This window comes from Galeopterus variegatus, unplaced genomic scaffold (genome assembly GCF_000696425.1).
Source record: "Galeopterus variegatus unplaced genomic scaffold, G_variegatus-3.0.2 Scaffold3763, whole genome shotgun sequence".
Taxonomy (NCBI): Eukaryota; Metazoa; Chordata; class Mammalia; order Dermoptera; family Cynocephalidae; genus Galeopterus; species Galeopterus variegatus.
Window position 1 is genome coordinate 94,262 of NW_007729874.1, and position 22,307 is coordinate 116,568.

General features: G+C 39.3%; 1 protein-coding gene across 3 annotated transcripts in view; it reads left to right on the plus strand.

Annotated features, from left to right (window-relative positions):
• SLC5A1 (solute carrier family 5 (sodium/glucose cotransporter), member 1) overlaps window positions 1-21,908 on the plus strand; it is a 69,646-nt gene extending 47,738 nt beyond the window's left edge. The window contains exons 11-15 of one of the 3 annotated variants that reach the window (XM_008585928.1): window positions 10,585-10,735; window positions 12,827-12,995; window positions 16,237-16,452; window positions 18,262-18,367; window positions 21,427-21,908. In XM_008585928.1, coding sequence (XP_008584150.1) covers window positions 10,585-10,735; window positions 12,827-12,995; window positions 16,237-16,452; window positions 18,262-18,367; window positions 21,427-21,644 — 860 coding nt within the window. In that variant the 3' untranslated portion in view covers window positions 21,645-21,908. Of the gene's footprint in view, window positions 1-10,584; window positions 10,736-12,826; window positions 12,996-16,236; window positions 16,453-18,261; window positions 18,368-21,418 lie in introns of all 3 variants that reach the window. The other 2 variants (XM_008585929.1, XM_008585927.1) reach the window with 2 other exon arrangements.
• Window positions 21,909-22,307: the final 399 nt, after the last annotated feature.

Consider the following 22,307-nt stretch of genomic DNA (forward strand, 5'->3'; position numbering starts at 1 on the left):
AGTTTAAAGTCAGGTAGTGTTATGCCTCCAGCTTTATTTTTTTTGCTCAGCATTGCTTTGGCTATGTGTGGTCTTTTGTTATTCCATATAAATGTCTGGATAGTTCTTTCCATTTCTGAGAAAAATGTCATTGGAATTTTGATGGGGATTGCATTGAATTTGTATATCACTTTGGGTAGTATGGACATTTTCACTATGTTGATTCTTCCAATCCAAGAGCATGGGATATCTTTCCATCTTCTTGTATCCTCTCTAATTTCTCTCAGCAGTGGTTTGTAGTTCTCATTATAGAGATTTTTCACATCCTTGGTTAGCTCAATTCCTAGGTATTTTATTTTTTTGGTGGCTATTGTGAATGGGCAGGCTTTCTTGATTTCTCTTTCTGCATGTTCACTATTGGAGAATAGAAATGCTACTGATTTTTGTGTGTTGATTTTGTATCCTGCTACTGTGCTGAACTCATTTATCACCTCCAAGAGTTTTTTTGTAGAGGCTTTAGGCTGTTCGATATATAGGATCATGTCATCTGCAAACAGGGACAGTTTGACTTCATCTTTTCCAATCTGGATGCCCTTTATTTCCTTCTCTTCTCTGATTGCTCTGGCTAGTACTTCCAACACTATGTTGAATAGGAGTGGTGAGAGCAGGCATCCTTGTCTAGTTCTACTTAAAGGAAAAGCTTTCAGCTTTTCTCCATTCAAGATGAATTTGGCAGTGGGTTTATCATATATGGCTTTAATTATGTTGAGATACTTTCCATCTATACCTAACTTATAGAGGGTCTTTGTCATGAATGGATGTTGAATTTTATCAAATGCTTTTTCAGCATCTATAGAGATGGTCATATGGTCCCTGTGTTTGATTTTATTGATATGGTGTATCACATTTAGTGATTTGCATATGTTGAACTAACCTTGCATCCCTGGGATGAATCCCACTTGATTGTGTTGTATAATTTTGCACATGTGTTGCTGTATTCTGTTGGCTAGTATTTTATTGAGGATTTTTGCATCTATATTCATCAAGGATATTGGCCTGTAGTTTTCTTTTTTAGTTGTATCTTTACCAGGTTTGGGTATCAGGGTGATATTTGCTTCATAGAATGAGTTTGGGAGAATTGCCTCTGTTTCAATCTTTTGGAATAGTTTGTAGAGCATTGGTGTCAATTCCTCTTCGAATGTTTGGTAAAATTCTGCTGTGAATCCATCTGGTCCTGGGCTTTTCTTTATTGGGAGCCACCTGATAACAGCTTCAATCTCCTTTATTGTTATTGGTCTGTTCAGATTTTCTACATGTTCTTGGCTCAGTTTTGGTAGCTTGTGTGTGTCCAGAAATTTATCCATTTCCTCCAGATTTTCAAATTTGTTGGCATATAGTTGTTTATAGTAGTCTTGAATGATTCATTGTATTTCAGATGTATCAGTTGTAATATCACTTTTTTCATTTCAAATTTTTGTTATTTGGATCTTCTCTCTTCTTTTTTTAGTTAGCCATGCTAATGGTTTGTCAATTTTATTGATCTTTTCAAAAAACCAACTTTTTATTGATTGATCTTTTGTATTGTTTTTTGGGTTTCAATTTCATTAAGTTCTGCTCTGATCTTAATGATTTCTTTCCATCTGCTAACTATGCATTTGGATTGTTCTTGTTTTTCTAGTTCTTTAAGGTGAAGTGTTAGGTTGTTCACTTGCCATCTTCCCATTCTTCTGAAGTGAGCATTTAATGTGATAAATTTCCCCCTTAGTACTGCTTTTGCAGTATCGTACAAGTCTTGGTATGATGTATCATTATTTTCATTAGTTTCAATAAATTTTTTGATTTCCTGTTTGATTTCTTCTTGGACCTATATGTCATTAAATAGAATGCTGTTTAATTTCCATGTGTTTGTATAGTTTCCAGAGTTTCATTTGTTATTGATTTGTAATTTTAATCCATTGTGGTCTGAAAAAATACATGGGATAATTCCAATTTTTCTGAATTTGTTGAGCCTTGATTTGTGACCTAACGTGATCTATCCTGGAGAATGATCCACGTGCTGGTGAGAAGAATGAATATTTTGAGGTTGTTGGATGGAATGTTCCGCAGATATCTGCCAAGTCCAATCGGTCTAGAATGTTGTTTAGACCTTGTGTTTCTCTGCTGATTCTTTGCCTAGATGATCTGTCCAATATTGATAGTGGGGTGTTCAGGTCCCCTACTATTATGGTATTAGTGTCTATTTCCTTCTTATGTCTAATAGAGTTTGCTTTATAAATCTGGCTGCTCCGACATTGGGTGTGTATATATTTATGATTGTTATGTCTTCTTGATGGATGAGTCCTTTTATCATTATGTAGTGTCCCTCATTATCTCTTTTTATGGTCTTTTAGTTTAAAGTCTATTTTATCAGATATAAGAATAGCTACTCCAGCTCGTTTTTCATTTCTGTTTGCATGGTAAATCTTTTTCCATCCTTTCACTCTTAGTTTATGTGAGTCTTTATAGGTGACGTGGGTCTCCTGAAGGCTGCATATAGTTGGGTCCTCCTTTTTAATCCAGTCAGCCAGTCTGTGTTGTTTGATTGGGGAATTTAATCCTTTTACATTAAGAATTGTTACTGAAAGGTGTTGATTTACTCCTAGCATTTTATTGATTTTTGTTTGGATGTCTTAAGTGTCTTTTGTTCCTTGCTTTCTGATTGACTGTTTGCTTTCTGTATTTGTTGGTTCCTGGGGTTGTAGATAGCCTTTTTTTTGTTTGTTTCCTCTTCATTGTTGGCATTTTTATTATACTAATTGGTTTTGATTTTTCTTGGGTTTTTATGGTAGTAGTAGTTGTTTTTCAGGTACCAAACCCAGTACTCCCTTGAGAATTTCTTGTAAGGGTGATCGTGTGGTAGTGAACTCCTGCAGCTTTCGTTTGTCTGAGAAATATACTATTTGCCCTTCATTTCAGAAGGATAGCCTTGTGGGGTAGAGTATTCTTGGCTGGCTACCTCTATCTTTAGTATTTTGAATATATCATCCCATTCCTTTCTGGCTTTTAGGGTTTGTGGTGAAAAGTCTGATGTTAGTGTGATTGTGGCTCCCTTATATGTGATTTGACACTTCTCTGTTGTAGCTTTTAAGATTCTCTCTTTGTTTTTGAGTTTTGCCAATTTGACTATAACATGTCTTGGAGTAGACCTTTTTGGGTTGAATATGTTTAGGGATCTTTGAGCTTCCTGAATCTGAAGATTTGTATCTTTTCCTATACCTGGGAAGTTTCCTGCCACTTTTTTTGTTGAATTGTTTTCAATGCAATCTCCTTTTCCCTCCCCTTCTGGAATACCCATGACTCAGATATTTGAGCGCTTATGGTTTTCTGATATCTCTCTTAGATTTTCTTCAATGTTTTTAATTCTTTTTTCTTTTTCTTTTGGTCTGCTTGTGTTATTTCAAACAGCCCATCTTCAAGGTCAGAAGTTCTCTCTTCTCCTTCTGCAAGCCTGCTGGTTAAACTGTCTGTTGTGTTTTTTATTTTGTTGAATGAATTCTTCAGCTCAGCAAGCTCTGCTACATTCTTTTTCAGGGCATTGATTTCCTTGTACATTTCTTCTTTCAGGTCCTGTATACTTTTCCTCATTTAATCATGTTGTTTAGCTGAATTTTCTTGTATCTCCTTCAGTTTCCTTAGAATGATCACTCGAAATTCCTTGTCAGACACTTCAAGGGCTTCTTGTTCTATAGGATCTAGACCTTGAGAGTTATTACCCTTTGGTGGTGTACTTTCTTGATTTTTCATATTTCTGATATCTTTCCTTTGATGTTTAGTCATTGTGGCAGGGGATTTCATGGTCCACTGGTTTGACACTATTGTCTGGCTAAGATGCTGATGGTGCTGCCAATTTGGCATGGCTGCCTCAGTGTCTGCTCAGTTGGCCACTAGTGCCTTGGGTGCGTGGTTTCCTAGGGTCTTGGGCCTCTCTGGAGAGGCACCTTTCTGGTCAGCATGCACTCGGCCGGGCTGGGGATGGAGTTGGGAGGTGGCAGTGAGGCCTACCTGCTGGGTTGCGTGCTGGCACCGCAGGGCATGTAGTCTCTGTGAAACTTCTGCTTCTCCAGCTGGTGTCTCTTTGATCCATGCGCACTCTGGCTTTATTTTTTTTGCTAGGGATTGCTTTCGTTATTTGGGGTCTTTTGTTGTTCCATATGAATGTGAGGATAGTTTTTTCTATTTCTGTGAAGAAAGTCATTTTGATGGGGATTGCATTAAATTTGTAGATCACTTTGGGTAATATGGACATTTTCACAATGTTTGTTCTTCCAATCCAAGAGTATGTAGTGTCTTTTCATATTTTTGTGTCTTCTTTAATTTCTTTCAGCATTTGTTTGCAGTTCTTGTTGTAGAGATCTTTCACCTCTTTGGTTAAATTAATTCCTAGGTATTTTATTTTCTGAGGGACATTATTAATGGGCTTGCTTTCTTGATTTCTTTTTCTGCTATGTTGTTATTGGAGTATAAAAACACTATTGATTTTCGTGTGTTGATTTTGTATCCTGCAATGTTACCAAAATAGTTCATCAGCTGTAAGAGCTTTTTTGTGAAGTCTTTAGGTTATTCTATATATAAGATCCTATGCTCTGCAAACAGGGACAGCTTGATTTCATCTTTTCCATTCTGGATGCCCTTAATTTATTTCTTTTGTCTGATTGCTCTGGCTAGATTTCTAATACTATGTTAAATAGGAGTGGTGAGATTGGTCACCCTTGTCTTGTTCCTGTTCCAATACTATATTTGTGGTAGTTTTGTCATATATGGCATTTACTGTGTTGAGATACTTCTATTCTATACCTAATTTGCTGCAAGTCTTTATCATAAGGGATGCTGAATTTTTTCAAATGCTTTTTCTGCATCCATTGAGATAATCACATGTTTTTGTCCTTGATTTTGTTGATGTATCACATTTATTGATTAGCATATGCTGAACCATCCTTGCATCCCTGAGATGAATCCCACTTGATCATGGCGTATAATTTTTTTTTATGTTTTGTAACATTATGTTTGCTAATATTTTGTTGAGGATTTTTACATCTATGTTCATCAGAAATATTGGCCTGTAGTTCTATGTTTCTGCTTATCTGGTTTTGGTATCAGGGTGATGCTGGCTTCATAGAATAAGTTTAGGAGAATGGTCTCTGTTTCAATATTTTGGAATAGTTTGAAGAGAATTGGTATTAATTCCTCATTAAAGGTTTGGTAGAATTCTGCTGTAAAGCCATCTGGTTCTGGGCTTTCTTCATTGGGTGACTGCTGATTATTGCTTCAATTGCATGACTTGTTATTGGTCTGTTCAGGTTTTCTATTTCTTCTTGATTCAGTCTTGGTAGTTTGTATGTGTCCAGAAATTTATCCATTTTCTCCAGGTTTTCAAATTTTTTGGCATATAGTTGTTTGTAATAGTCTGTGATGATTCTTTGTATTTTTGTGGTATTGGTTATCATGTCTCCTTTTTCATTTCTGATTATTGTTATTTGGGTCTTCTCTTTTCTTTTTTTTAGTTAGACTAGCTAATGGTTTGCCTGTTTATCTTCTCAAAAAACCAACTTTTTGTTTCATTAATTTTTTTTAATCATTTTTTTGTCTCTATATCATTTAACTCTGCTCTGATCTTAGTTATTTCTTTCTGTGTACTAATTTTTGGATTGGATTGTTCTTGTTTTCTAGTTCTTTGAGGTTTCAAGTAGGGTGTTTATTTGAAACCTATTCTTTTGATATAAGCATTTATTGCAATAAACTTCCTTTTTATTACTGCTTTTGCAGTATCTCACCGGTTTTGGTATGATGTGTCTTTATTTTCATTAGTTTCTAGAAATTTTTTGATTTCTTGTTTAATTTCTTCTTGGACCCATAGGTCATTTAGGAGCATGTTGTTTAATTTCCATGCATTTGTATAGTGGCCAGAGTTTTGCTTGTCACTGATTTCTAGTTTTAATCCATTGTGATCTGAAAAGATACTTGAAATGATTTTGGTTTTTTAAAATTTGTTGAGACTTGATTTATGACCTAATGTGGTCTATGCTGGGGAATGTTCCATGTGCTGATGAGGAGAATGTATATTCTGTAGTTGTTGGTTGAAATGTTCTGTAGATATCTTCCAGGTCCAACTGGTCTAAAGTGTATCTTAAATCCTGTGTTTCTCTGTTGATTTTTTGCCTAGATGATCTGTCCAATGCTGAGAGAGGGGTGTTCAGATCTCCCATTATTATCTTATTGGGGTCTATCTCTTTCTTTAGGTCTAATAGTGTTTGCTTTATATGTCTGTGTGCTCTGGAGTTGGATGCATGTATATTTATGATTGTTACATCGTTTTGCTGGGTAGATTCTTTTATAATTATATAGTGGCCTTCTTTGTCTCTTTTCATGGTTTTTGCTTTAAAATCTATTTTATCCATTATAAGAATAGCCACTCCTGCTTGTTTTTGGTTTTCATTTTTGTGGTATGTCTTTTTCCATCCTTTCATTATTAGTTTGTGTGAGTCTTTACAGGTGAGGTGGGTTACTTGTAGGCAGCATATAGTTGGGTCTAGCTTTTTAATCCAATCAGCCAGTCTGTGTCTTTTGAGTGAGGAGTTTAATCCATTTACATTTAGGGCTGTTATTGAAAAGTATTGTCTCACTCCTCGCATTTTATCAATTTTCATTTGGATGTTTTAAATATCTTTTTCCTTTGTTTCCCTTTTATTGTTTTTCTTTGGTGTTCTTTGGTTTTTGGAGGTGGTAAGGTACAGTTTCTTTCTCTCCCTCATTTGTATATATATGTTTTACCAGTAGTTTTTGTTCTTTCTTGTGTATTCATAGTAGTGTTTATCATTTTTTTTGATTCCAGATGCAGGACTCCCTTGAGAATATTCTTGTAGGGTTTGTTGTGTGATGATGAACTCCTACAGTTTTTGTTTGTCTGGGAAATACACTATTTATCCTTCATTTCTGAAGGATAGCCTTGCTGGGAATAGTATTCTTGGTTGGCAGATTTTTTCTTTAGTATTTTGAATATGTTATCCCATTCTCTTCTAGCTATAGAGTTTCTGCTGAAAAGTTTGCTGTTATTCTGATGGGGACTCCCTTATATGTGACTTGATTCTTTTCTTTTGCTGTATTTTTTTTTTTTACCACAATCCTTTAAATATATTTTTCTTATTTTTTCATATCTTTGCCACTTTGATCTACTTTCTAGAAGATTTCTTTGATGCTATTTTACAATATTTGTTGTACATTTTATTTTGCATTTTATTTTTAATTTTCTAGAGCTCTTCCTCCTTTTTAATTTTTCCTTTTTCATAGCATCCTAATCCTATTTTATGAATGCAATATCTTTTCTATCTCTTATAGGATATTTATTCTGTACGGTTATTTAAAAATTTTTTTGCATTATCTTTCTTTCCCTTGGGTTCTCTGCCTGCCTATGTTGTACCTGATCTCTGTCTTGGGGTATAGCCTATAGCATGTGGACTGGGAGGCAGACTGCCTAGGTCCTGAGCTCAATTCTATGGTGTACTAACTACATGACTGTACTGGGGCATGGCCTCCTTCTTCCTCAAAGTACTCATCTGTAAAATGGGGACAGGATAGTAACCTACTGCATAAAATTGGGAGGATTAGAAAAGTTACAACACGGAAAGCACCTGGAGGCACCCCGGCACCCAGTATGAAGACTTAACTATGAGTTTTCCACGTCAAAGTCTCTTCTCAAATAAATGTGTGGTACTGAAAAGCAGATTGGAAGTTCTGTGTCTAGTGGCGAAGCTTGCAGAAAGGACCAAAAAAAAAAAAAATGCAGAATGTTGCCTTCTTTTGCTGTTTTTAAGATTGTCTCTTTGCCTTTGAGTTTTGTCAGTATGACTATAATATATCTCTAAGAGGACCTTTTTGGATTCAATCTCTTTGGGAATCTTTGAATCTCCTGGATCTGAAGGTCTGTGTGTCTTCCTATACCTGGGAAGTTTTCTGCTATTATTTTGTTGAATGTTTCAGTGCCTTTTCCTTTCTCCTTTCCTTCCCAAACACCCATGAATCAGATGATTGTGTGCTTAAGGTTGTCTGCTAGCTCTCTTAGATTTTCTTTATTTTTTTAGATGCTTGTTTCTTTTTTTTTTTTTTTTTTGTCTGTCTGGGTTATTTTGAAAAGACCATCTTCATGATCAGAAATTCTTTCTTCTGTTTGCTCTAACCTGGTGCTTAAACCCTCTCTCTCGCTCTTTAATATTGTTGAATGAATCCTTCGGTTCCAGGAGTTCCGCTACATTCTTTTTTAAGGTATCAATCTCTTTCTAAATTTCCTCCTTCATATCCTGGATAGTTTTTCTCATTTCATTGTGTTGTCTAACTTATTCTTCTTGTATCTCATTGAATTTCCTTAATATTGTTATTCAGAATTCATTTCAGTCATTTTGAGGGTTTCCTGCTCTATGGGGTCTGGTACTTGAGAATTATTGTATTCTTTGGTGGTGTCATATTTTCCTGTTTTCTCATATTTCTAGTATCTCTACATTGACGTCTGCTTATCTGGTAGAGCAGTTTCTTCTTTAATTACTCTGGAGTGGACTTTGGGAAGAGAGACTACGTCCTGTAGATGTGTTTTACATTGACCATTGAGTAGGATGTTTTAGTATTGGCTCTGGGTACATGCAGTAGTCTAGTCCCTGTGTGAGTACTTTGGCCATATTCAGTGTTGGAGTTTCGTCTGAGTGCCTCTGTGTTCTACTGATTCCTTGCTGAGGTTGGTGACACTGTGTTGGGTTACTGAAGATGTGGGTAAGCTCTTGAGTTCTTGGGAAAAATGCCTAAGTTCCCTGTTACTCTTTGGCTGGGGTGGGTGACCCTGGGAAGGCTTGTTGGCATCCAGCTAGCATCCCATGACCCTGATGGGTGCACTGGGGTGTACTGGAGCTCCTCAGTTTGAATGGGTAACCATGGGTGGGGTTTCTCTTTCCTCTGTCCTACAGGCAAAGGTTACTCCTTGGTCCTTGCTTTCCCTTGTTGGGTGATGGGTTGGTGGTGATTGGGAATTTTCTTTCTTACTCTTTTTGGGTACCTTGGATTTCTGTATTCTCAAGGGTTCCACATGTCTCTCTCCCTGGATCAAGGCAGTCTCATGGGTTGCACATATACCTCTCACCCCTAGGTGTGCTACCAACTGTGGCAGCATAATTCACCCTGTGGGTTGGCCCCTGGTCATGGGTCTGCACTTGCTCACCTCTTTCCCCAGCTCCATTGGTGACTCTCCTGTGTCAGTGCAGTCAAGTAGTTGGTGGGCTGCCTGCATGGCAGCCTTAGCTGCTTCTATGGCATTAAGCCACACTTTCTGTGATAGTGGCTGTGGCAGTGGTTGCAGCAGACCACCTGTGTGGAACTGGTATCTGTGGCAGCAGCTCCTTAGGTCCTATATGCTCTTACTGTCTGTTGGCATGACTGTCTGTGGCTCTATCAATTGTTTATCTTTTTTGTTTATTATTAATCAGTTGATGAACATATATGTTGGTTGTATGTTTTGGCTTTATAAATAATGTTGCTATGAACTTTCATGTATGAGTTTTCGTGAAAACATATGTGGAATTGATGGGTCATATGGTAACTCTATGTTTAACTATATTTGAAGATCTGCCAGACCATTTTCCACAGTGGCTGTACCATTTTACATTCCTGCCAACAATGGATGAGAGTTCCTATTTCCCCACATCTCCATTCACACTTGTTATTTTCTGTCTCTTATTATTTTTATTATAGTCTTCCTAGTGGGTGCAAAGTAGTATCTCATGTGGTGTTGATTGGAATTTCTCCAATGTCAAGCATTTTTTCATGTCATTATTGGCCATTTGTATATCTTTGGAGAGGTGTCCATTCAGATCCTTTGTCATTTTTAATTTTTAATTTTTTCATTTTTATTATTGAGCTGTAGGAGTTCTTTATATGTTCTGTATACAAGACCCTTATCAGATATATTATTTGCCCACTATTTTCTCTCATTCTGTGCCTGTCTTTTCATTTTCTTGAGAACCTCATCTTTTTCTTTAAAACGTTTTTATTGAAGCATAATTGATTATAAATATTTGTGGGGTACAGAGTTGAATATTAATACCTGGATACAACATGTAAGCTCAAATCAGGATAATTAGTATATTCGTCATTGCAAATTGTAATCATTCTTTGTGACCCTTTACCCACTTCTCATTACCCCCTCTTTCCCCTTTCCCATCTCTAGTAACCACAGTTCTGAGAACCTCATCTTTTGAATCTTAGTTTAAATCTCTTTCTGTTACATCATGGATCTTTTGGGTGAGAGACCTTATAAAAGTCCCCTCAATTGGAAACACACCACCATCACCACCCAATTGCAGAGTATTTATCTCTTATATATATTGTCTTTAGCTATTGGCTGGCTGCTATAGGCTTATAGTATAATTTAAAGCCACAGTCCATTTCTTAAAATGTCTAGTCTTTCTGGAGAGATAAATTGGATAACATGGCTTGGTTTCAGGAGGCAAACAAACCTTGAGTCCTCATTATTTCCAAGCATGAGAGAGCTGATGTGCGGTGTGTGCTATTCAGAACCTCCTTCTCTTCCAGGACTGCGGGGCCTGATGCTGTCGGTCATGATGGCCTCTCTCATGAGCTCCTTGACCTCCATCTTCAACAGTGCCAGCACCCTCTTTACCATGGACATCTACACCAAGATCCGGAAAAGGGCATCTGAGAAAGAGCTCATGATTGTAGGAAGGTAAATATAGCTTCCTCCTGCCATGTACGAAGCTTTCTTGAATGATCAGAGAGGTTCCATTTGTGCTATCCCTTAAGCTTAGAAGAATTGGCAGATGCCTTAGTAGAATGGGAATAACTTTTGTAGCTAGTTATATTTGCCCTTCAGTGGCATTTAACTTTAAATTAGAGATCATCAAACAATGGCCCTCTGGAGTTAAAAGGGACATAAGAGATCATCTAATCTCTCAGGCTATCAACAAGAGAAATGAGGCTCATCCTGCATAAACCCAGATAGTTTAGACAATGACAGAGCCAGGACTGGAATCTTAAAGCTGACTAAGTCCTGGTCTGAGTCCCTTTATACTGCCCCATGTTGTCCTTCTCAGCTCTTCACACTCACCATCTTTGAGGCCCAAATGCCTCTGATGCCTCAACCTGTGATACAACATTTTTCAGAACCATTGTAAAAGGTCAAATGAGGTTGTATTTGTGAACATGCTCCATAAAGTGTAAAACATCAAGCTATGTGCATATTTATTATTGCCAATGGTCTAAAACACACAACAAGATACTGAAAGCATCAAAGCATTGATACATCGATCAGCTGTGCTCGTTCTCATGCTCATCCATGGAGCAGATGCTCTGGAGAGAGGATAACAGAAGCTCTGCTATGTCTCTCCATGGGGCTAAGGCAGGTCACACCTCAGGGCAGGTGGAACAAGTCCCTGAGATGTCAGCCAAGGGAAAGGTTCCCAGTAATGCAGGAGGGGTCTGGGCTGCTACCTCATAAGTCTCATCAGCAAGATCAGGGTAAAGGAAGAGAAGGAAAAGTGGTGGGCAACTTTCAGGTGTCAAGAGACCTGGCACCTAGGGGAGATCTGACCAGGCAAGAGTCTATACTACTCTGTGCAATAGGAAGCCACCTGTTACCTTGGTTGATTTTTCAGGCACTGACGTTTCCTGTTGTTCATATGGCTCAAATGCAAAATGGGAAAGAAAACCATTTTGTGGCTTTGCTTGGGTCTAGATCCCATGGACCTAAGACTATGTTGGGGCTTACATTTTTGTGCATTCCATAACTACTACCCTAAGGCTTGTCCCAGCCCTGGACAAACTCATAGTGATGTGAAAAAATTCCAGACTCTGTTATGGAGACTGTAAGAGCAATCAGGGGCTCAGATAAGGGAGAGATGAACATGGCGTGATGTATCTGGGGGAGGCTGCTGGGGTAGGGAGAACCTGACCTGATTCCAAAATGGGGGTAGGATTTGGGTAAGTGGGGGGCAGTGGGAAAGGCATTCCAGAAGTAGAAATACTGAGTGAAAACATTGCTTTGTGAAGGTCTGTTTAAGACTCTTTTTGCCTTAAATGCAGGTAAGTGAGGTAAGGAAATAATGGCCTTCTTTCTAATTAAATCAAGAGCACAAGTAAGAAGAGTTTGTAAGGGAATCTCCAATCTTTTCAGGACTTGAAGTGAAGCTCAAGAGGTGGAAGGAGAGCTGGAAATACCTGGTAGTGTCCCTTCTTATCCAGGCTATTCCTTTATGAACTCTACTTGGCTAGTGTTTTTAACTTTGTTATAAAGAAGAGGAAAAAGAGGAGGAGAAGGAGGAGAAGAAAATAGTAATAATTTTTACTGTTTACTGAGTGCCTGTTATTTGCAAGGTGTTTTAGTATCACTATCCCTTATTCCAGCCTTGCAAGGTTGGTCATAGTCGCAGTATACAGATGGAGAACTTGAAACTCAGGTTAAGCAATGTGTTGTATGTCACAGAGAGAGAATAAGAATTTGAATCCAGGACTTGCCTGGCTCCAAAATCCATACCCTTATTCCTATATTCTATTGCCTCTCAAAGTGGGATTCTCTTATGGTGGTAACTGGGCCTAGGTCACTATTGAAAGTCAAGTGCATTCCACTTACTCATAGGCACAGATGACTTTTCTGTAGGTAGAATATGGAAGACAAAAGCCTCAAGAATAAATTTGCTAATTCTTTTTCCTTGCCGTGGTCATATTTGCTGGTGGTGTTTATAAATATGATACCTGGTGATATATCTTTATTCATGTACAGTTATTTATTGACACTCTGTTGTGGGGGCTTTGATTTCAGGTTGTTCATCCTGGTGCTGATTGGCATCAGTATCACCTGGGTGCCTGTTGTGCAGTCAGCACAAAGCGGGCAGCTCTTTGATTACATCCAGTCCATCACCAGTTACTTGGGACCACCCATTGCAGCTGTCTTCCTGCTTGCTATTTTCTGCAAAAGAGTCAATGAGCAAGTAGGTATCATTCTGGCATGTCCAGAAAAGCCAGTCTGGCACAGAAGTTTCTACATGGGTTTGTATATTCTCTGTGGGAAGGATTCTATTTCCTAGAGATCTTAATCAGAAATAGATGTGCTGCTAAAGGTTTATATGGGAAAGCTTCAAGAGGCAGAAGGACCACGGGGCTCTCTGAGAGCTGAAATGAACTCCTTGGGAGTTGGTGCTAGGTCCACATTCCCTCTGTCTCACCTGTCCTCTTTGCTACAGGCTCCCACAAAATGTTGTACATTTTCTATTGAATCTTGGTGATTTTAATCTGACTGTATGGCATCCCCTGGGAAGTTTGTGGCCCCTGGCTGAGTAGCTGCCAGGGAAATTCTAACATAAATTTCAGCAATGGCTCTGCCATGCACTTGGCTTTCCAGACAGCAGTTTTCAGGGCCCAGTGAAAGACAAATTCCTGGTGCTCAAGCAGTTTATACATAGAACAATGTAAAGCACATAACAAATGAGGGATAAAATGAAACACATAATATAAGTAGGAAGGGATTCAAGAAAAGTTATATCAACATGGGCTAAAACAGTCAGGGAGGGCTCTGGGGAGGAGGTGGAGCTGGAAGGATTTGAAGCTGGAGAGGCAAGAGATGGCATTCAAGGCAGAGAGAACAGCACTTTTAGCCAAAAGTAGAAGGATAGGGGTGAGGGCGAAGGACTTATAAGGAATCCCACCTGGCATGAGAGGGAGTTTATGAATGTGAGTAATGGAAAGGCAGGTCAAGGTTAGATTGAGAATGGCCCCTTTGAAAGCCAGGGGAAAGAATTTAGATCAACAATGGTACACTATTGCAGATTTTAAAGTACAATGAAAACGATGACTTCAGATATGCTATAAAACTGAGGTGTTGCTTTGCTGTCTCTGTATCCAACCATCTACCTGCCTGGGAGGGTCAGCGAGGTACGGAGGTGCTGACCATGTGGCTAATTGTCTGAAACAGTATAGACAATGACATATTTTTGATTGGAGACACTCCCTTTCTCCCAATGGGACAGAAACAGATGTACATCAGGGAAATACCTCACTTGAGTCACCCCATTTTGAGGTGCATAAATTACATGTGCCTCTCTTCCTTTAGGAAGATAGTCCACATTTTCTGGTGACACAATACTAGGTGTGCATATAAACACCTTTGAGAGATCAGAATTAAATCTGCAAGTCATCTTGACAGGTTAGAGAAATAGACACATATCGTGGGATAACTCTCAGTAGGGATCGGCAGAAAGCTGGCTTATTGGGAGATTTCTAAAATACAAGTTAAGAAAGTGTGTCCAAAGCTCATCTGGGTATTATAGCAGCAGGCCACAGGCAGATTCAGTTCAGCAATGGAACAGGGCTTTCAAAAGATAAGCCTTAGAATTGAGATAGACTGTAGAGGTTCTCAACTAGGGGTGATTTTGCCCACCCCCCCCCGAGGGGAGAGTTGGGAATGTATGGAAACATCTTTGATTATTGTCTACTATTATCTATTATCTACTATTATCTAGTGGGTAGAGGCCATGAGTGCTTGTCAACACCCTACAGTGCATAAGACAGCACCCCCAAAGAATTATCCAAATGTCATAGTGCTGAGGTTGAGAAACCCTGGGCTAGAGTCTCCAGACAATGGCAGATAAAGATTGTAAGGTGATCCTCAGGACTGGTCAGGTACTGTGTTTGCTGAAGGGTGGTGACTCCAAGTTTTGAGGAAAATGTCAAAGGGTACCAGATTTCTCAAGAGTCTCTTTAGAATAAAGCCTAAAAGAACAGAAAGAGGTTAATTGTCAAAAGATAGGGAAAGCCTTAGCAAGTTTTATCAATACTACTTACACAAACTGAAATCAACAAAATTTTTTTGGAGTGAACTAGTGTATAGGATAAATGGGGAATGTATTTTTTCTTTTTCCTTGTTCATTTATTCATCTAGCAGACACTTCCAGATGCCAGACATAAGGTGAGGCATTGGCAACAAAAAGTGAATGAAACCTGGTTCCTACCAGGGGCAAGGTCCCAGTTCAGATGAGGAGACCGAGAAATGAATGAGTGATTACATAGCAGTGGGGTTGGTGCTTTGACCACAGCAAGGAGGGTGTGCACGCATTGCTGTCTAGCTTGTTCTATTTAAGTTAGAACAAGGTTACCAGGAAGGGAGGAGTTTGTACTCTCTAAGACAAAGAGAATGACCTGTACAAAAACCCAGGGACATGAATACATGTCTAGTCTTGTTAGTACCAGTGCTAAAGGCAACAAATTCATTTGTCACATGTAAAAAGAGTTTATTCATTCAACAAATGTTTCTATATTCGAGGAGTCTCTTAGCATCTGAATATACGGTCATGCATCACTTAATGACAGGAATACATTCTGTTTAAAAAATGGCTGGTAGTTTGGCACAGTTGAAATATAAAGTACAGGGGTGCCAATGGCTAGCAAAGGCATTGGTCAATACTTGACAAAATCAGGAAGGCTCCTTTGGGCTACCCTTCTGAGAGTACACTCTGCTTTGTCACTGGCCCTCTTAAACTGTGGCCTCCAGGCTCAGACCTGGTCCTCTAGGTGAGAACTGACCAAAGGAAAAAAAAAACTTTGAAAAATTGTTCCATAATGTTTCTAATCTCTTAAAGGCTTCCATATTTTTAACATGCAAACCCAAAATTTAATGTAAAAACACATAGTATAAGTTTACGTTCTCAAACTAAAAGTCGTGGCTTTGGATCTATAAAGGGGGCTGAAGAAGGAAGTATTATTTATATTTTGATGGAAAAATTTCTTTCTCTTCTATTCCTCAAAGACCCAATTTCTTTTTCCATGTCTTCGGGGAGTGCAAATTACTTCAGAGTAATTACTTTACATCTGAATGTACCTGAATCTGGAGACTGGTGGTGACAATAGCTGCGAGCAGGGAGGTTCACATTATTTTTCAAGTAAAAGGGAATTTTTGGAATTAGTCTTCAAGTTGATGTTCTATACCAATTATTAGATAGTTTACCCCATTATGTTATGAATCCTTGTTTTAGAATCCAGGTGAAATCATGTCACAGTAACGTGATAGATAGACCCACTGAACGCCTGACATCACATCCCTAGCCAGTGCTCTGGCTTCAGATGGCCTGGAGCTACTGTCTCTCTCACCTTTATTCCTTTGCCTCTGTCCCAGGGAAGGTAGAATGTCCAACTGTTTTGTGGGCTCTGCATTAGTTAACCCAGGGTTTTCTTTCACAGGGAGCCTTTTGGGGACTGGTCCTAGGATTTCTGATTGGAATTTCCCGTATGATTACTGAATTTGCTTATGGAACTGGCAGCTGTGTGGAGCCTAGTAAATGTCCCACGATTATTTGTGGAGTGCACTACTTGTACTTTGCCATCATCCTCTTTGTCATTTCTGTCATCACCATTGTGGTTGTCTCCCTCTTCACCAAGCCTATTCCAGATGTGCATGTGAGTATCCTTTTGGGAGACCTGTCCTGCCCTTACTTCATGTTCATGATGCAACACTCTTGGTTGGCCTCAGTTTAATTATACATCTCACACTCACATGACCAAAATAGTCTATACTTGCCATTGATTTTGTGTAGAAGGATACAGGACAGAAAACACATTGTGCGTTCGTGGCAGTATTGATCATTTGTCTTCAGCAGGAGTCCTCACAGAAGTCCACACTTCAGTCCAGGGGCTATTCTCTGGACCTTGCTCCTGAAGTGACAGCTCAGGTGCAAGAGAATAAGATGACATGGGTAGCTTAGAAGCCCATGTCCCAAATAGGAACTGTTGTTTTTTGTAATAGTCCCTTGGCCAAAACTCCCAGGGGTCTCAGCAAGGGATATGCCTAGTGACAAAAATCACTATACTCAGGGAAACCTAAAGTATAGTTTACCTCTTGATTTCTTTTCCAGTTAGGCCACCAAACAGTTGCTTATAGAATTCAAGACATTTCTGACAATATCAAAGTCCAATTGATTCAAGACTTCAAAAATTGCCATTATTCTTCTTTAGCTCTAGATTCCCCCATTGGTTTAGAGTTCATTCATAGCTCTCCCAAAGCAGATAAAGATGATCAGTTATGGGCTATATTTACCATAAACAATGTAGTCTGGTAACCCAACACAGATGACAGTCCACCTTTTCCGGGTTTCCAAGGGAACAGAGCTAGAAAGTTAACCCAAGGTCGTATTTATCCATAGAGAAAGGGGAAGGATTTTGTTAATACTTTGCTCATGCATACACAAATACAAGGGCCTATGGAATCTCTGAGACCTTCAATCTCATTGCCAAATTTTCAAGAGCTGTGACAAACTTTAATGTCAAACAAAGACTGCTTTGGTAGCAGCAGAACCAACATCACCACCATCGTGTGTATTGGTTAGGTCCGTCACAGGCTTTCTTTGTGTTGTATCAATTTCTTCCTCATGTCTCAGTCTTTGAAAGTTTTGCAGCCCCAGACACATTTAGCTCTGTGCTTCCTCTTGAAGTAGAGAAAGTAAGGTAGTCACCAAAGGTTATGTTTGGGATGAACACATTGCATTGATTTTCAGACTTCAAGTTTCTGTTTCACATTCTAGACTATGTCAATAGAAATTGTGTTTCGAACTCTATCCTATTCCAATAAGTTTATGGATTCTTGTCTCCATAATATGACATAGTACAGAAATCTGATCTTGCATTGCTGTTCTGGGCAAATGGCTGTCTAGTCTTGTTAGTACCAGTGCTAAAGGGAACAAATTCATTTGTCACATGTAAAAAGAGTTTATTCATTCAACAAATGTTTCTATATTCGAGGAGTCTCTTAGCGTCTGAATATACAGTCACGCATCACTTAATGACAGGAATACATTCTGAGAAATTCGTTGTTAGGCAATTTCATTGTTGTGTGAACATCGTAGATTGTACTTACACAAACCTAGATGGTATAGCCTACTACATACCTCCAATTCTATTATAATCTTATGGGACCACCATTGTATATGTGGTCTGTCATTGATTGAAACATTTTTACCCAATTGAAACATTGTTACCCAATGTTGGGGAGCATGACTGTACATACATCATAAGGGCTAGTGTATAAGTGTGTATGATTTACATCTAAGTTCCCAACATATTTAAAGAAAATGCTATGGATGGGAACTGCTATCTATGTTTTTGTTGGTACTGAGAGGCCACATTTCTTGATGCATAGTTCTCTGTTCTCCCAACTTCTTGGCCTAAGACTCTATTTGGATCTTTCTATTAGCCTATCTGCTTCCTCCACAGCTCTACCGTCTATGTTGGAGCCTGCGTAACAGCAAAGAGGAGCGTATTGACCTGGATGCAGAACAGGAGGATATCCAAGAAGCCCCAAAGGAAACCATTGAAATAGGTGATTTATGACTCAGAACCTATTCCCAAACCATAAAAATTACTCCTACAACAGCAAGACAACTTTACTGAAGCCTTTACTAAATGCCTTTGTCAAAGCTCAGATCTCTCCTCTACAGAGGAGTTGAGATGAGATGGATAAATGAGTTTTGAGAAGTTCACTTTGAGGCCTGGTCAAGGAGAGGAGGGAGGTGCAGAATCATCCCAGCTCCTTCATCCCTCATATTTTACTGTGCTCAGTGAGTAAATCTCAGTGAGGAATTTGCCACTCTGCCTTGATTTGAGGCATGGTCAGGGACAAGAGAAGAGTCAGAGCTCTTATGACACATCCTGTGAACTGAGAGCAGATGGAAACAAGGCTATGGTCAGTTCTAGTGACATCGGGGGCGATGGGATACAGCGTTGTGGGATCTTACATCTTAGTGGCTTACTATATCAAATTTAGAAAATCAGATTTCTCTGGAAGCCTGGTGAGATGATTCTTAGTGAGTGCCCAGAGACTTATCCTTTAAGTCAATGCTTTCTTCAGTTTCAATTTTGCATCTTTTCCTTCCTACATGGGAGAGGTACATACATGTAGGATGATTGTGGAGGTGTGTGGCATGCAGAGGTTGGGAACTCAAGGTCATGTGTGTTTTACCTGGCTCTGGGCTGAGATCTCACCACTCCATCTAAAGGAGAGCACAGATGCAGCAGAACAAATCTGGAATCTGGCCATCAGGAACATCATAGAATCCTAGCTCTGGAAAGGACCCTAGAGATTATTTGGTAGTTGAGAAGCATTGCCTGTGATCCCAGCTCTGGTATAATCTGCTCTTGATCTCTAAGGACCTTTCAGTCCTGAAACCTGTGACTTTTTGCAAGTACAGTGTCAGAGGGAGCATGGAGCCACAGGCAGCTGACCATGGTGCTGAAAACAGGCATGTTTTCTTGCTTCCCTGGAGCAGATAGGCATGAACATACCCCCTACTTCTACTACCTCCCCAAATGTCTCCACGTTGAGTGAGAATATCATAGACTTTAAAGGAACATGGGTGAGAAGTATTTGAGTTGAGTGGTTTTAATGTGGAAGAAGAGATTATTTTTGCACCAGAGAGCAGACAAGACTGATGGGTGGGAAGAAGTTATGCAATTTTAACTCAGAGTAAGAAGTCAGGACAGTGCAGAGATAGATTGTGGGATTTGGAATCAGAAAAAGCTGGCATTGAATCCTGACTTCTCTATTTAGTACACTGGGCAAATAATTCCAATTTTCTAAAGTTCCGGTTCCTCGTGTAAAAGTATTCTAAATGATAGCCCACACCTCATGGCACAGTTGGAAACATAGAATGAGATAATGTTCCACTATAAGAATTGGCTATAATTATCACCATTATGATTGCTTTGAAGGAAGAGTTTTCTAACTGAGTTGTTCTGGAAAGGGATGGGCAGCAAGTGTGCATCTATGAGGGATGCTACAGAGAGGACTCCCAGACTGGCTAGAGAATTGGCTTGGTGACCACTGAGGTTCATGGCAGCACTAGAATTCTGTTGTTTCTTGACGAACTCAGTAAAATCAGACTGAACACCCTATTTTGCTAAAACTTATTAAATAAACTAAGCTCTCTTGAGGGCTTCTACAGACCATGGGTGTCACACTATTCCCTGAGAAACAGCAGCACAAGCAAGCCTTGCAGCTGCATCATAACCATCACCATCATCAGCACCATCATGATTGATAATGATATGATAATAATATATTTTAATTATAAATACGTTATTCTAGTTTAGTGTTTTATTTTAGCAACACATCATCCTTTTAAGGAAGGTAATGCAAATATAATTCTTCCAACTTTACAGACAAGGAAAATGAGACATAGGCTAATCAATTTTTTATTGACCCAGATAACCATGCATTTCTCTCTTGAGCTGGTCAGTGAGCCCAACTCCTTGCTCCTTTTTATCCATTCTACTCTTTTGGTGGAGTGAATCAGAAGGGGGGTCTCTCTTATGTGTGTGAGAGAAAAAAGAGAGAATGGAAGGAGACCAGCACTTCCTGATATCTGCTATGTGTTAAGTAATCTCTCAATGAATCATTAATCTCTCATTAAATCTTCATTAATAAAATGAAGAAGGTATTATTTATTCAATTTTACAGATGCCTGAAGATCAGAGGGGTGAATTAACAAGGCCATAAAGCTAGGTCTTGGTCTTAGTTCTGACTCATGTATGCAACTTGATCACTAAGGTTCATTCCAGTTCTAAAATTTTGTGTCTTTTTAAAGAAAAAATTCTGTGACTCACAAAAATGAGAAAGTGCAGAGCAGTGGTCTCTGGCCATGGTCCCATGGTGTTGAAAATACAGTGGGCTCATGTCTCATGAGTGGCAGAGCTGGAATTTGAAACTAGGTCTGTGTGCCTCCAGTGCCACAGCTGGGCTCAGAGGAGGGAATCAGTTTCCTTGGTGGGCATCCACTTTGAGTGTCGGGACCAGTTGGATGATTTGATTTAGCAGCATTTGTATGCAAAATCAGATCTTAAGCCCTGGAAATGTGGATCACCGCTGCCCTTCATCAGGAGCTTTTCAGACCAATCTCTACCACCTTTCTGGGTCTGTGGTAAAGCCTTAGAATTGACAGATGTAGTCAATGCACTCCTAAGTCATGCCAGCCTCATTGCTTTCCAGTGATGTGGCAAACAGATATAAGTATATGTGTTTCAGAGGTGGGTTTTCCATGTTCTTCATATGTCACAATATTCCCCAGCCTATTGTTAACATTTCTCTCTCATAAAACATTATTTGATCTGACTGTTCTAAATCAAAATGCATTTGTATTGGGACTAAGAGAGATAAAACTTAGGCTAGCTGATCACAAGGATGTAGAATCCATCTAGTAACGTTGGCTTGTAATTAAGTTAATTTGAACATCTGTACTATTTCTATTCCTGAAAACAGGAAAGTTGGGAAATTTCTGCAGAATGGTGGATGCTGCATTGTACGGAATCTCCCCTGGAGAAACTTTTTCTATGCCATCCTACTTCTGTATCCGATAAACCTTTTATGCCTTTCCCCTGACACAGAAGTTCCTGAGGAGGAAAAAGGATGCTTCAGGCGGGCCTATGACCTATTTTGTGGGCTGGACCAGCAGAAGGGACCCAAGATGACTAAGGAAGAGGAGGCAGCCATGAAGCTGAAGCTGACGGACACCTCTGAGAAGCCTCTGTGGAGGACAGTAGTAAACATTAATGGCATCATCCTGCTGGCTGTGGCTGTCTTCTGCCATGCATATTTTGCCTGAGTCCTACCTGCTGCTGCAGACTCGCTGAAGCTGGAATCTTTACTTCCTTTAATCCCATTCTGTGGTGTTGAAGGAAAACTGGTCAGTTGTAAATTTTGCCCAGTCGGATAAATGTGTACATGTGTAATTGTAGGCCAGCTGGAGGAAAAATCATTATTTTGCTCTTAACTTATGTATTTGAAGCCACTATGATATAGTCCTCTGTATGTAGCAGAGCTGTGGAAGGAAAGTCCACTCAGTCATACTCAAAGGCAGACTAGGAAACAGAAGCACCGTGATGTCTGATGCAAGTCTGTCTCAGACAGATTCAGCATGTCAACGTTGTGTGTAATCCTTGAATAGCATTTTAGGACTTTTGGTCTCCCTGGTTCCTGCCACTTTCCCTGCCTGACTTCTTCCTCATATTTTTGAAAAAGAAAACTTTCCCTCATCTTATCCTTGTCAAGTTTTTTCTGGCACAAGAAAAATCAATCTGATAAACTGATGCACACATAAAAACTAAGGGTGGGAGATTGATGGGGTCCTTGTCCTGGGTATTTACTCTTTGAAGTGGGATCCTAAGGATGGCAGTAATTACCCAAAAGGGAGGGACCCAGGCACCAACCTCATTATCTGGGGAAGCAGATAATCTTGAGTCCCAGGGATTTTCTGGCCTTAAAAATG